The sequence below is a fragment of the Salminus brasiliensis genome, unplaced genomic scaffold (genome assembly GCF_030463535.1).
Source record: "Salminus brasiliensis unplaced genomic scaffold, fSalBra1.hap2 scaffold_49, whole genome shotgun sequence".
Classification (NCBI taxonomy): domain Eukaryota; kingdom Metazoa; phylum Chordata; class Actinopteri; order Characiformes; family Bryconidae; genus Salminus; species Salminus brasiliensis.
The window spans coordinates 52,501-66,648 of NW_027326702.1; the positions used below are offsets into that span (position 1 = coordinate 52,501).

Here is a 14,148-nt window from a genome sequence, read left to right on the forward strand (position 1 = left end):
TTAATCAGACACTGGTTAATCAGACACTGGTTAATCAATCTCCATCGATCTAAATCAGAGCAGCTCTGTCTTCCTGAGTAGCCTGATCACATGACCCGCGCATCACGTGACTCAGATCATATGATAAGAGCGGAAAGTTCAGGCGGATGGAGAGAGTCAGAGTAAGGGTGTTTTGAGCGCGTGGTCTGTAGTTCAGCTCACTTTCTCAGCGAGTGTGTGTGTGTGTGTGTGTGTGTGTGTGTGTGTGTGTGTGTGTGTGTGTGTGTGTGTGACAGAGAGAGAGAGAGAGAGAGAGAGAGAGAGAGAGAGAGGGAGAATGCAGGTATCAGTGCTTGCGCTTGTGCTCGCGCTGTGGGCCGGGGTCTCGCGCGCGGACACACCTGCTAACTGCACCTACGAGGAGCTGCTGGGGAGCTGGGTTTTCCAGGTGTCCAGTGTGGGACAGGACAAGCGCGTGAACTGCTCTGCACCAGGTGAGCTCGGGCTAACGGAGTGTGTGTGTGTGTGTGTGTGTGTGTGTGTGTGTGTGTGTGTGTGTGTGTGTGTGTGTGTGTGTGTGTGTGAGAGAGTGAGAGAGGGGTAGGGGATGGTTTTGGGGGGTCGGTGTTAAAGCTGGGCTCTGAGCGGAGGGTCTGAGGAGCACCAGCTCCGCCTCAGGGGGGTCGGGGGTCGGGTAGGGTCGGGTGGGGTGGTGGGGTGGAGGGGAGCCGCTGCGCCTCTCCTTCGGACACAGACTGGCCGTGACTGCGGGGAGAGGAGCGGGGAGAGGAGCGGGCAGAGGAGCGGGGCTCGGTCTGCCTCTAATGATCCGCTTTATTCGCTGTAAAAACCTCGTAACCTTCACTGTCCTCTGAACGCTTCCTCTTCAGCGGCTGGGTCGCCTGCTAGTCTGCTGAGCGCGGTGCATCTCGGGAGTTGTAGTCGTTGTTCCGCTCGTTGAGCGCTGACTGCGCGGAAGTGTCTCCCCTTAAAAACTACAAGTAAAAAAACAGGAGGAATCAAATCTGTTTCGTTTAGAGTCGAAGTGAATCGTTCAGCTTTGGGTCTGTAGTTTAAAGTAGACTGTTTTAATTATGAGCTTTACTTCATTTATACATGATATATTTGACCTTATTTAATAATGCTCGTCTTCTTGGCCTGTCATATTAAAGTGCCTCCAGGTTTTCTAGCTGGAAATCATTTGTGTATTTATTGTTCTCATATTCTCTAAATGGTCATGTAAGTCTTATTTAACTCAAGTGATGTGAATGTTTGTTTGTTTGTTTGTTTGTTTGTTTGTCTCTGTCCTGCTGTCCTGTAGGTCCTGCTGTGAAGACCATCACAGTGACCCTGCAGAAGCTCTCGGTTGCTGTGGATGACCTGGGCCACACCGGGTTCTTCACTCTCATCTACAACCAGGGCTTCGAGGTGGTTCTGAACGACTACAAGTGGTTCGGCTTCTTCAAGGTCAGCTGGTCACTCTGCTGTGGGAGTTCCTGTTTGCTTCTGGTTCCCGCTGCCCTCTGGTGATTCTGACGGTCAGCTGTCTGTCTGCTTCACTAACCAGGCTCAGTCTTAAACGCTCAGGTCTTACTCAGTCTTCACTTCCTGCTAGACATCCGTATAAACGTCCCTCAGGAAACTGGGGGCTCAGGTTTACTTCAGGGGGGCTTCAGGTCTGGTTCTGGAGGGCTGGTGTTCAGTTGTTTTTTTTTTGGGGGGGTGGGGGGGTGTCTCCATCAGTCCTGCTCACTAGCTGAGGAGTGTCGTAATCACACTGATCTGCACAGCTCTGATCACATGATTTCCTCCTGCCGTCTGCACGCTCTCTCACTCTGGAGTTACGCTGTCAGCAGCGTCACACTGTGCTCAGGACGACGCCTGCTTACCACAGCTGAACAGCTAAACCCCCATGATGCAGCTGTGTAGCCCTCAGAGATTCTGAGCAGACCACTTCCTCCCTGAGTCAGTTCAGAAACCACCTCCTCTGTGCTCACTCTTCTCCTAATGCTCATCACTCTGACAGACTGTAATACACTACAGGAAGCGTAGGGGGCGCTCTATAATGCTCTATAATGTTCATATGATCCACACGCTCAATCTGACTGCCTGTACGCTTCTTGTAGTGTATTACAGTCTGTCAGAATGAGGGTGTGGATCATATGAAGATTATAGAGCATTATAGAGCGCCCCCTACGCTTCCTGTAGTGTATTACAGTCTGTCAGAATGAGGGTGTGGATCATATGAAGATTATAGAGCATTATAGAGCGCCCCCTACGCTTCCTGTAGTGTATTACAGTCTGTCAGAATGAGCGTGTGGATCATATGAACATTATAGAGCGTTATAGAGCGCCCCCTACGCTTCCTGTAGTGTATTACAGTCTGTCAGAATGAGCGTGTGGATCATATGATCATTATAGAGCGCCCCCTACGCTTCCTGTAGTGTATTACAGTCAGTCAGAATGAGTGTGTGGATCATATGATCATTATAGAGCATTATAGAGCGCCCCCTACGCTTCCTGTAGTGCATTACAGTCTGTCAGAATGAGCGTGTGGATCATATGAACATTATAGAGCGCCCCCTACACTTCCTGTAGTGTAGTACAGTCTGTCAGAATGAGCGTGTGGATCATATGATCATTATAGAGCATTATAGAGCGCCCCTACGCTTCCTGTAGTGTATTACAGTCTGTCAGAATGAGGGTGTGGATCATATGAAGATTATAGAGCATTATAGAGCGCCCCCTACGCTTCCTGTAGTGTATTACAGTCTGTCAGAATGAGCGTGTGGATCATATGAACATTATAGAGCATTATAGAGCGCCCCCTACGCTTCCTGTAGTGTAATACAGTCTGTCAGAATGAGCGTAGTGTGTAGCGTAGCTGTAGTGTATTACAGTCTGTCAGAATGAGCGTGTGGATCATATGATCATTATAGAGCATTATAGAGCGCCCCCTACGCTTCCTGTAGTGTATTACAGTCTGTGACCTCTGTTGCAAGTACTTAATAATTCTGTCATGTATTTATATTTTGTCTCTCTCTCTCTGTGTCTCTCTCTCTCTCTCTCTCTCTCTCTCTCTGTGTCTGTGTCTTTGTCTCTCTCTCTCTCTCTCTGTGTCTGTGTCTTTGTCTCTCTCTCTCTCTCTGTGTCTGTGTCTTTGTCTCTCTCTCTCTCTCTCTCTCTCAGTACTCTCAGCAGGGCTCAGTGGTCACCAGTTACTGTGATCAGACGCTGCCTGGTTGGGTTCACGATGTTCTGGGGAGGAACTGGGCGTGTTTTACGGGGAAGAAGGTGCAGCCAGTTTCGCCCAAATCCTTCATCAGCCCCGCCCACATCCTCTCCTACAACCCGTAAGATTGGTCCCTTAACCCAGACCCTGACCCTCCTCCTTCAGCAGCTGAGACAAGGTTCCCCTGCTGGAGCGCTCTTCATTTGTGTGTGTGTGTGTGTGTGTGTGTGTGTGTGTGTGTGTGTGTGTGTGTGTGTGTGTGTGTGTGTGTGTGTGTGTCTAGGTATGTGCAGATGTATAAGGAGAACGAGGACTTTGTGAGCAGGATCAACTCCGTTCAAAAGTCGTGGAGAGCTACAGCGTACAGAGACCACCAGACTCTCACCACCCAGCAGCTCCTCCTGAGAGCGGGGGGCCGCTCCTCCCAAACCCCACAGTAGGCACACACACACACACACACACACACACACAGATATGCATGCATACACACAGCCGATTCACTCTTTTGTTTCCTGTCTGTCCTGCAGGCGTGTCCGCCCCGCCCCTGTTACCATAGAGATGCTGAAGATGGCTGCCGGCCTGCCAGAGCGCTGGGACTGGAGAGATGTGAACGGAGTCGATTACGTCAGCCCTGTGCGCAACCAGGGTGTGTGTGTGTGTGTGTGTGTGTGTGTGTGTGTGTGTGTGTGTGTGTGTGTGTGTGTGTGTGTGTGTGTGTGTGTGTGTGTGTGTGAGAGAGACAGTGAGGGCCGTGGATTAAGGGGGCGGGTTGGCCTGGTTGCCGGCGGTTGGTGCTGTGTGGGTGGGCTGAGAGACCCTCTGGCACGTCTCCAGTCAGCTTCTAGAGAGCAGAGGAAGTGAGGGGGCGGGACTTGAGGGGGAAGCTCCACTCACTTTCAACATTCTCTCCATAATTCAGTCTGAGAGACGACCTTGTGCTCCACTGTAGAGAAACCTACCCACTTCAAATCTACACAGTGGAGGTGAATGGAATCAGCCGTCGGTCGCCATGACTACAACACAGATATATCCCATAATTGATCTCCTATCCAAACCCACCAGTGCAGCTACACGAGTCTTCTGAGCTTTACACCCTGCAGCATGTAACCCTCCACCATTTAATGATCTGGTTCTAAAAGCAGGTTCTAGAGCCGAACTCTGGTAGAACCGTGTCTCAGGCATCAGGCAGCGTCTTCATCACCATTAGGTGAAGAACTTTCTGTGAGGAGCTTTTATTAGAGCTTCAGACGTCTGCTTCCCTTCACCTCCACTGTAGAACCACAGCTCTGACTGGGGGAGCTTATCTAGAACCTCCACTGTAGAACAGCTCTGACTGGAGGAGCTTATCTAGAACCTCCACTGTAGAACTCCAGTTCTGACTGGGGAGGTTATCTAGAACCTCCACTGTAGAACAGCTCTGACTGGGGGGAGCTTATCTAGAACCTCCACTGTAGAACCACAGCTCTGACTGGGGGAGCTTATCTAGAACCTCCACTGTAGAACTCCAGCTCTGACTGGGGCAGCTTATCTAGAACCTCCACTGTAGAACAGCTCTGACTGGGGAGGTTATCTAGAGCCGAGCGTTTCACACGAACCCCCCCCCCTCCCCGACTGGGTCTGTTCATCTTAAGTTTTTAATTATGCAGATAAATTGGGAAAGTGGGCGGAGGATCTGTTGAATGTATCAATAATAAAGTAAATAATAATCATGTATTTATAGTATGTATTAGATGTGCATTAATGTGTGTGTGTGTGTGTGTGTGTGTGTGTGTGTGTGTGTAGCATCATGTGGAAGCTGTTACTCGTTTGCGACGATGGGGATGCTGGAGGCTCGAGTTCGAGTCTTAACCAACAACACAAACACACCTGTGTTCAGCCCTCAACAGGTCGTCTCCTGCTCCCAGTACTCGCAAGGTACACACACACACACACACACACACACACACACACACACACACACACACACCCCTATGACTCTGCAGTATGTTCATATGTGTATACCCCCCCCCCCCGGCAGGTTGTGATGGGGGGTTTCCGTACCTGATTGGGAAGTACGTGCAGGATTTCGGGATCGTGGAGGAGAGCTGTTTTCCGTACACGGCTAAAGATTCCCCGTGCACCGTACCGGCTGGCTGCGTCCGGCACTACGCCTCAGACTACCACTACGTGGGCGGGTTCTACGGCGGCTGCAGCGAGACGGCCATGATGCTGGAGCTGGTGAGGGATGGCCCCCTGGGCGTGGCTCTGGAGGTCTACCCCGACTTCATGCACTACAAGGAGGGCATTTACCACCACACCGGCCTGCGGGACGTCCTCAACCCCTTCGAGCTCACCAATCACGCCGTGCTGCTGGTGGGCTACGGCCGCTGCCAGAAGACCGGCGAGAAGTACTGGATCGTTAAGAACAGCTGGGGGTCCGGGTGGGGCGAGAACGGCTACTTCCGGATCCGCCGTGGGACGGACGAGTGCGCCATCGAGAGCATCGCCGTCGCCGCTATGCCAGTCGCTCAGCTGTAGAGGGTCTGCGCCACTCGTGGCACGCTGGTGTCTGAGGTTCGCTTCTCTTTGGTTCTGTGTTCTAGATAACAGACCCCACGTGTCTGAAGTCTAGTAGAGGTTGCTGAACAGTTCCGCGAGGGTCGAGGCTGAAATGTCCAGCTTCTTATTCCGGCTGTGAAACTAAAGAAGCGAATTTCAGACACCGTGCGTGTCCCGAGGAGGCAAATCCAGCTCCAGAAACTAAAATCCCACCCAGGATGTAGGTCCAGCTGCCTGACCAGGTCCTGGGCGGATTGATACTTACTGGACCTGGATTTGCCACCTCTAGGATTGCACTTTGCTTTAAACCCAGCCGTGCCAGCGCCAGGTTCTGCTGCTTTGTGCCTGCGTTTAGTCTGGGTGGGGCAGCCCAGGCCCTCAGTTTTAAAGGGGGGTGGGGGGGTCAGCTAAAATGGGGAACAGTTTTATATGGGTGGTCTCTGATTTACAGCAGAACGTCTATAGTTGTTTGGGGTTTTTCCTGCTTCTGTAGCGTCCGACTCTCAGGACTGAAAAAAGGGAAATTTGAGCTGATCTGCGTTCAGTCACAGCTGTCCTGAGGTGGGAAAACTGGGAAAGCCTGGATCTCCTGCTCTGTTTACGCTAGCTGTAGGAAGGGAGGTGTTCTCAGGTTCTGGGTTCTGTTTAGAGAAATTGCACAAATGTTCACTCTTTTGGTTCACTGTGATTTCTGTAAATGTTTGCTAGCACATGCTAATCTGCCTCTTTTTTTATTAGACAGAATTTCAACTTTCAGTCTTTATTTTTTATTTTTATTTTTTTATTATTATTTTTTTTTTACCCAATTATCCAATAAAAGCTGGTTTTAAAGTCATTTCTGTGTGTTTAGCATTTTTGGAAGCGTGTGGTCAGGCTGAGGTTTTGTTGCTCTGGACTGAAGTCCTTGATGTCGGAGCTAGCCCTTCAGCTTCCAGTGATCAGCCACAACATTAAAACCACCTTATTACTGTTATTAGTGTTATTATGGTTGTTGGTGTTAGTGTTATTACTGTTATTATGGTTGTTAGTGTTATTACTGTTATTATGGTTGCTAGTGTTACTGTTATTATGGTTGTTAGTGTTATTAATGTTATTAGTGTTAATACTGTGAGCGGCTCTGTGCTCGGTCTGGTCTGTTCTGTACACTGAAATCTTATTGGCCGTGGGGCTGAATGTGGTCAGAACCATGTGACCTTTTGACCTCGGTCTTGTGCCTGTTTCTCTAGTCACAAGTTTTTAGCCCCCCTCCCCCCTCCGCCAGTCCCACTCCAGCGCGGGGCGTCCCACAGACTTCCTCTCTCTCCTTCCCGCTCACACTTCAGCGCCCAGCAGCGTCATGCAGCACCAACCCCGGCCGGCGCCACAGCAAAAAGAACATCTGTATAAAGTCCTGGTCATCGGTGACCTCGGGGTCGGCAAGAGCAGCATCATCAAGCGCTACGTCCACCACAACTTCTCCCCCAACTACAGAGCCACCATCGGGGTGGACTTCGCCCTCAAAGTGCTGAACCTGGAGCAGGGAACCGTCCGTCTTCAGCTGTGGGACATTGCAGGTAAACACTGCCCATTACTCACTGACCACCAAAATTACTGACCACCAAGTAATAATTTACCACCAGCTGTTGATGACCATCACTTATCAATAATTATTGATAACCACTAGCCATCACTGACCACTATAATCACTGACCACTGCTAATTACCGATCATATCATTATAATTACTTTAATCACTACCAACCAATAATCACTGAACATCACTGACCACTGACAATAACTGACAATTATTGTTGACCATCATTGATCACCAATAAGCACAGCCCACCACTGCTAGTTACTGAACACCACTGACCACCAATAATGCCTGACAGTCACTGACCATCTGTTAACACAGAAATTCTGCAAGCCTAGAACTGTTTGTTTGTTTGTTTGTTTTGGGGATGACGTTATTTTGCTGCTCTGTTTTCTGAAACTGCTTCTGATCTGATATTAATATTAATATGGCTGAAATATCAGACATCCAGGTCTCTGTGTCTCTGTGTCACTGCGTCTCTGTGTCACTGCGTCTCTGTGTCACTGCGTCTCTGTGTCACTGCGTCTCTGCGTCTGTCTCTGTGTCTCTGCGTCTGTCTATCGTCTCTGTCACTGTCTCTGCATCACTGTGTGTCTGCGTCATTCTGTCTCTGTATCACTGTGTCTCTGTCTCTGCGTCACTGTGTCTCTCTGCGTCACTGCGTCTTTGTGTCACTGCGTCTCTGTCTCTGCATCACTGTGTGTCTGCGTCATTCTGTCTCTGCGTGTCTGCGTCACTGTGTCTGTCTCTCTGTCACTGTGTCTGTCTCTCTGTCACTGCGTCTCTGCGTCACTGCGTCTCTGCGTCACTGTGTCTCTGTGTCATTCTGTCACTGCGTCACTGCGTCTCTGTGTCTCTGTGTCTCTGCGTCTCTGTGTCACTGCGTCTCTGTGTCACTGCGTCACTGCGTCTCTGTGTCACTGCGTCTCTGTGTCTCTGCGCCATTCTGTCTCTGCGTCACTGTGTCTCTGCGTCACTGCGTCACTGCGTCTCTGCGTCACTGCGTCTCTGCGTCACTCTGTCTCTGCGTCACTGTCACTGCGTCTCTGTGTCTCTGCGTCTCTGCGTCACTGTGTCTCTGCGCCATTCTGTCTCTGCATCACTGTCACTGCGTCTCTGCATCTCTGTGTCACCTAATGACTTGTGTACTCACCAGAGTGCTTGTGCAGTAGTTAGAGTGGTTATTTCTTTGCAGGTTGGAACACAGCCTGGGTGAGAATTGAGAATTGAGAACATGTGAGAATTCTTTCAGTCTTTCTTTGAATTGTAGGTGCCTGGGCAACACACACACACACACACAAAATAATCTGAAGAGTATCATATCTAATCCCACATTCATCTGTAAGACTGGGCTCGGATTCCTGAAGTGGGTCTAGTACCTCAGGCTCAGTGGGGTCCGCGGTTCCGCAGGCTCAGTGGTTCAGTACTGATAGGAATGTTGGGCAGCTGATAATACATGTGACACAGTTTGGGAACGTGATTCGCTGACAGACGTGTAGGTGGTCCAGTAATGGCTGAGTGTTTGCCAGAGCAGAAGTCAGATCTACAGACGTGAAGAAGACTGTATGATCTTGTCGTTGCTTTTGGAAGACAGAAGAGAAAGACCTCTGAAAAGCGGTCAGGACGTGTACGGAGACATGGACATGTCCCAGGAAATGTCCTACACCCGGGAGCTCAGGAAAAGCTGCTTAAACATTCTTCCCAGTTTTAATCAGGGCGCAGTTTCATTACTCTGTTATTAATATCATGAGGCTATTAGCCTAATCGCTGGGCAGGCGTCCATCCTCCACTTAGGAGAAAGACCACCACAGTGGACATGAACGTTGAGTGAAAGCTGCTCCGTTTAAACACAGTGGACCTGATTGTTATTGCTAATCACAGCTGAGCTTCTGGGTTCAGTCCTGTGGAAGTGGACGGCTCTCAGCACCTGACGGGCTGGTAAACCAATCATCTCAACACCGCTCCGCGTTCAGCCCAGAACAGCCCTCCTGAAGACGCCTGCAGCCTCGCACTTATTGACCCCGTAGTAGAACCCCTCTGCTGTTCTGACCTCTTCTCTTCCTGGCCAGTTCCTCACGGCCAGTGTCCTCCAGTTCACTTTATTGAGGTTATTACAGCAGCGGCCATCGCATTGTAAAACCGCAGATGGCCCGCAGCTCCGGGTTGAGGTGGAGACTGGTGGTTACGTTCAGTAGCTGGTGATTGAGCTGACCTTCAGGAGGTCCTGATGGCTCTTTTGTTTTCCTCTGCAGGTCAGGAGCGCTTCGGGAACATGACCCGTGTTTATTACCGGGAGGCCATTGGTGCCTTCATTGTCTTTGACGTGACTCGTCCGTCCACCTTCGAGGCCGTGACAAAGTGGAAGGAGGATCTGGATGCTAAGCTCAGTCTTTCCAGCGGGAAGCAGGTAGCCACCGTGCTCCTCGCTAACAAGTGTGACCAAGGCAGCGACGTTCTCACCAACAACGGAATCCAGATGGATCGGTTCTGCCGGGAGAATGGCTTTCTGGGCTGGTTCGAAACCTCTGCAAAGGTGAACTCCAGAGCTCTGTCTACAGCTACAGTTTCTCATTAGGGTGAATATGAATAACGATCTAAATGTAACCCCTCTCCTCTGCCCCCCCCCCCCCTCCAGGAGAACATTAATATAGATGAAGCTGCCGACTGTCTGGTGAAACACATCCTGGCGAATGAGAGTGATCAGATCCAGACGGAGGTGCGAGGCATCGTCTCACCAAAATTGGACTCAAGACGAGGGTCATCATGCCCTGGCTGCTTCAGGTCCTAGTGACCCCTAACCACCCCTGCTGCCCCCTCAGTGCCCCCTGATTCACACTGTGACGTTTTTGTTTTGTGTCTCTCAGGTCTGAAACCACTGCTAACTAATGCTCTCATTGTGTACAAAAAAATAGCAGCTGATCAACCCCCCCCCCCCCCCCACGCGTCTTTCTGCTTTTCTCTGTATTAGCATGATCAACTTTACCTCTCAACAACCATGATGCTAACTAGCGAGCGCTTCACTCTTTAAATGGTACACTACAGGGCGCGTGCTGCAGAGGGAACAGACAGAAGTCTGACCAGACTGACCGCTTCAGGAAAGCTGTTATTGCAAGGTTTACACACCGGAAATGTGAAGGTCTGTTCACCAGGTTCTAATGGGTATCCACCCGAACTCTCCAGCGGGCCGCTGGGCTGTGTGCTGTAGTGAGCGGGTTTACAGTTCGCTCACTATAGAAAACCCCAGTCAGAGCTGAGAAATGTGACGTCGACTTCGGAAGAACGAGGCGGTGCTGATGCTGGAGAGCAGCTCATCACCTCCAGACTCTGCTAGTAATGGGAATACGGGTTGCTGCGGGAACCAGGCCGCGAGACCCCAGGCCATTTCACCTCTTCTCTACATCATTACAAATGTACTATTCCTACATCAAACAGCAACGTAAACATTTATTAAACATATGACCACATGACCACAGACCTCGTCCAGTCATGATGCAGCGGCCGCAAACCGGAGCTGTAAAACTGAGCCTGATGCTATAAAGTTTTAATAAAGAGCATCGTCAGCTTAATCACTTCTTTTATTTACTATATCATTATCATTATCATTATTATTATTATCATCATTTTCATCGTTGTTGTTGTTTTGTGTGTGTTTGTGTGTGTGTGTAATGGTGAATTGGTTGTTAAACAGTGTAAATGAAGTGTACACACTGCTGGGATTCAACTGTAAACACTAATATATTAATAATTCATTGTTATTATCAATAATAAATCTTCAGATTCAGTTTCTGTCACTTTGCCTCCATCACTGCTGGTCTGAAGAAATTTGATGTTAATGTTCGGAACATGATTTTGGAGCAGAGAGGGAGAATCTGCTAGCCTGAAACGTTCCCATGTTTTTGTTTCATAATATTTCATAATAGTTGATTGTTGTATTTATTTTTAATAACTGTTTGTACCTTAAAGATGACGTCATATCATGGGATGTTCACTATAAGGTTATTCATCACGTATGAAAGCCACTGTTTTTAAAGGGTTCAAAGATCAAAGGTTTGACGTGATTTATTAAAAATGTATAAAGTTTATTTACAGTCAGATACAGCGCGGGTTCCGTACTCTACTAAATACTGTGTGAATCAGGACTGAGGCGCTGCCGTCTGCTTGATGGAGGGTCGTTAACCTCTCTCATGCTGCTCGCCATCAGCAGCACTTCCTCCCCACATCAGTCCTAGTGTGACGTTGGACACAGGCGTCTGTTCAGGGCCGGCCCAGGCCTTTATGGGGAAGATGCAGATTTTCATTTTCATTAAGCTCATTAAACCACTGCAGTGACTAAAGTGTGTTTAGTGATTGATAAGGTTCTCTTTATCTAGAACGTTCTGACGGAGGTTCTAAAATAATTCTCTACAAATGTACAGTAACAGAGAACCTCCAGAGAGGGAGGCACTGTGGACACACAGTCCCATACTGTCAGAGAAGTCAAAGGGAACAGGGCTGAGTAAAGCAGTAGAACGCGAGAGGGAGTGTACTATTAAAGCGATAGAACGCGAGAGGGAGTGTACTATTAAAGCGGTAGAACGCGAGAGGGAGTGTACTATTAAAGCGATAGAACGCGAGAGGGAGTGTGTTATTAAAGCGGTAGAACGCGAGAGGGAGTGTACTATTAAAGCGATAGAACGCGAGAGGGAGTGTGTTATTAAAGCGGTAGAACGCGAGAGGGAGTGTGTTATTAAAGCGGTAGAACGCGAGAGGGAGTGTACTATTAAAGCAATAGAACGCGAGAGGGAGTGTACTATTAAAGCAATAGAACGCGAGAGGGAGTGTACTATTAAAGCGGTAGAACGCGAGAGGGAGTGTGTTATTAAAGCGGTAGAATGCGAGAGGGAGTGTACTATTAAAGCAATAGAACGCGAGAGGGAGTGTACTATTAAAGCGGTAGAACGCGAGAGGGAGTGTGTTATTAAAGCGGTAGAACGCGAGAGGGAGTGTACTATTAAAGCGGTAGAACGCGAGAGGGAGTGTGTTATTAAAGCGGTAGAACGCGAGAGGGAGTGTACTATTAAAGCGATAGAACGCGAGAGGGAGTGTACTATTAAAGCAATAGAACGCGAGAGGGAGTGTTATTAAAGCGATAGAACGCGAGAGGGAGTGTGTTATTAAAGCTGTAGAACGCGAGAGGGAGTGTGTTATTAAAGCTGTAGAACGCGAGAGGGAGTGGGTTATTAAAGCGATAGAACGCGAGAGTAAACGGGTTATTAAAGCGATAGAATGAGAGAGGGAGCGAGTTATTAAAGCAATAGAACGCGAGAGTAAACAGGTTATTAAAGCGGTAGAACGCGAGAGGGAGTGTGTTATTAAAGCGGTAGAACGCGAGAGGGAGTGTACTATTAAAGCGGTAGAACGCGAGAGGGAGTGTACTATTAAAGCGATAGAACGCGAGAGGGAGTGTGTTATTAAAGCAATAGAACGCGAGAGGGAGTGTACTATTAAAGCAATAGAACGCGAGAGGGAGTGTGTTATTAAAGCGGTAGAACGCGAGAAGGAGTGTACTATTAAAGCGGTAGAACGCGAGAGTAAACGGGTTATTAAAGCGATAGAACGAGAGAGGGAGTGTACTATTAAAGCGGTAGAACGCGAGAGGGAGTGTACTATTAAAGCGGTAGAACGCGAGAGGGAGTGTACTATTAAAGCAATAGAACGCGAGAGGGAGTGTTATTAAAGCGATAGAACGCGAGAGGGAGTGTGTTATTAAAGCTGTAGAACGCGAGAGGGAGTGGGTTATTAAAGCGATAGAACGCGAGAGTAAACGGGTTATTAAAGCGATAGAATGAGAGAGGGAGCGAGTTATTAAAGCAATAGAACGCGAGAGTAAACGGGTTATTAAAGCGGTAGAACGCGAGAGGGAGTGTGTTATTAAAGCGGTAGAACGCGAGAGGGAGTGTACTATTAAAGCGGTAGAACGCGAGAGGGAGTGTACTATTAAAGCGGTAGAACGCGAGAGGGAGTGTGTTATTAAAGCGGTAGAACGCGAGAGGGAGTGTACTATTAAAGCGATAGAACGCGAGAGGGAGTGTGTTATTAAAGCAATAGAACGCGAGAGGGAGTGTACTATTAAAGCAATAGAACGCGAGAGGGAGTGTGTTATTAAAGCGGTAGAACGCGAGAAGGAGTGTACTATTAAAGCGGTAGAACGCGAGAGTAAACGGGTTATTAAAGCGATAGAACGAGAGAGGGAGTGTACTATTAAAGCGGTAGAACGCGAGAGGGAGTGTACTATTAAAGCGGTAGAACGCGAGAGGGAGTGTACTATTAAAGCGATAGAACGCGAGAGGGAGTGTGTTATTAAAGCGATAGAACGCGAGAGGGAGTGTGTTATTAAAGCTGTAGAACGCGAGAGGGAGTGAGTTATTAAAGCGATAGAACGCAAGAGTAAACGGGTTATTAAAGCGATAGAACGAGAGAGGGAGCGAGTTATTAAAGCAATAGAACGCGAGAGGGAGTGAGTTATTAAAGCGATAGAACGCGAGAGTAAACGGGTTATTAAAGCGATAGAACGAGAGAGGGAGCGAGTTATTATAGCGATAGAACGAGAGAGGGAGTGAGTTATTAAAGCGATAGAACGCGAGAGTAAACGGGTTATTAAAGCGATAGAACGCGAGAGTAAACGGGTTATTAAAGCGATAGAACGCGAGAGTAAACAGGTTATTAAAGCAATAGAACGCGAGAGTAAACAGGTTATTAAAGCGATAGAACGTGAGAGGGAGTGTGTTATTAAAGCGATAGAACGCGAGAGGGAGTGTTATTAAAGCTGTAGAACGCGAGAGGGAGTG

General features: G+C 48.7%; 2 protein-coding genes across 2 annotated transcripts; both read left to right on the forward strand.

The window, feature by feature from the left end:
* The first annotated feature begins 116 nt into the window (after positions 1 to 116).
* On the forward strand, positions 117 to 6,584 carry ctsc (cathepsin C). Its single transcript, XM_072672089.1, has 7 exons — positions 117 to 473; positions 1,301 to 1,446; positions 3,169 to 3,332; positions 3,495 to 3,647; positions 3,739 to 3,857; positions 4,994 to 5,125; positions 5,229 to 6,584. Exons 1-7 carry the CDS (start codon positions 317 to 319, stop codon positions 5,726 to 5,728), a joined length of 1,371 nt encoding a protein of 456 aa, XP_072528190.1. The 5' UTR covers positions 117 to 316; the 3' UTR covers positions 5,729 to 6,584.
* A 501-nt stretch (positions 6,585 to 7,085) lies between these two features.
* rab38a (RAB38a, member RAS oncogene family) lies at positions 7,086 to 10,115 on the forward strand. The gene is made up of 3 exons (XM_072672090.1): positions 7,086 to 7,302; positions 9,574 to 9,854; positions 9,957 to 10,115. Exons 1-3 carry the CDS (start codon positions 7,086 to 7,088, stop codon positions 10,107 to 10,109), a joined length of 651 nt encoding a protein of 216 aa, XP_072528191.1. The 3' UTR covers positions 10,110 to 10,115.
* Positions 10,116 to 14,148: the final 4,033 nt, after the last annotated feature.

Bases quoted from the DNA above. Each gene is read 5' to 3' on its own strand.
- ctsc (XM_072672089.1), top strand. From the start codon at position 317: ATGCAGGTATCAGTGCTTGCGCTTGTGCTCGCGCTGTGGGCCGGGGTC. The intron at 474-1,300 runs GTGAGCTCGGGC...GCTGTCCTGTAG, and splicing joins CGTGAACTGCTCTGCACCAG to GTCCTGCTGTGAAGACCATC. The intron at 3,333-3,494 runs GTAAGATTGGTC...GTGTGTGTCTAG, and splicing joins CACATCCTCTCCTACAACCC to GTATGTGCAGATGTATAAGG.
- rab38a (XM_072672090.1), top strand. From the start codon at position 7,086: ATGCAGCACCAACCCCGGCCGGCGCCACAGCAAAAAGAACATCTGTAT. The intron at 7,303-9,573 runs GTAAACACTGCC...TTTCCTCTGCAG, and splicing joins TCAGCTGTGGGACATTGCAG to GTCAGGAGCGCTTCGGGAAC. The intron at 9,855-9,956 runs GTGAACTCCAGA...CCCCCCCTCCAG, and splicing joins GGTTCGAAACCTCTGCAAAG to GAGAACATTAATATAGATGA.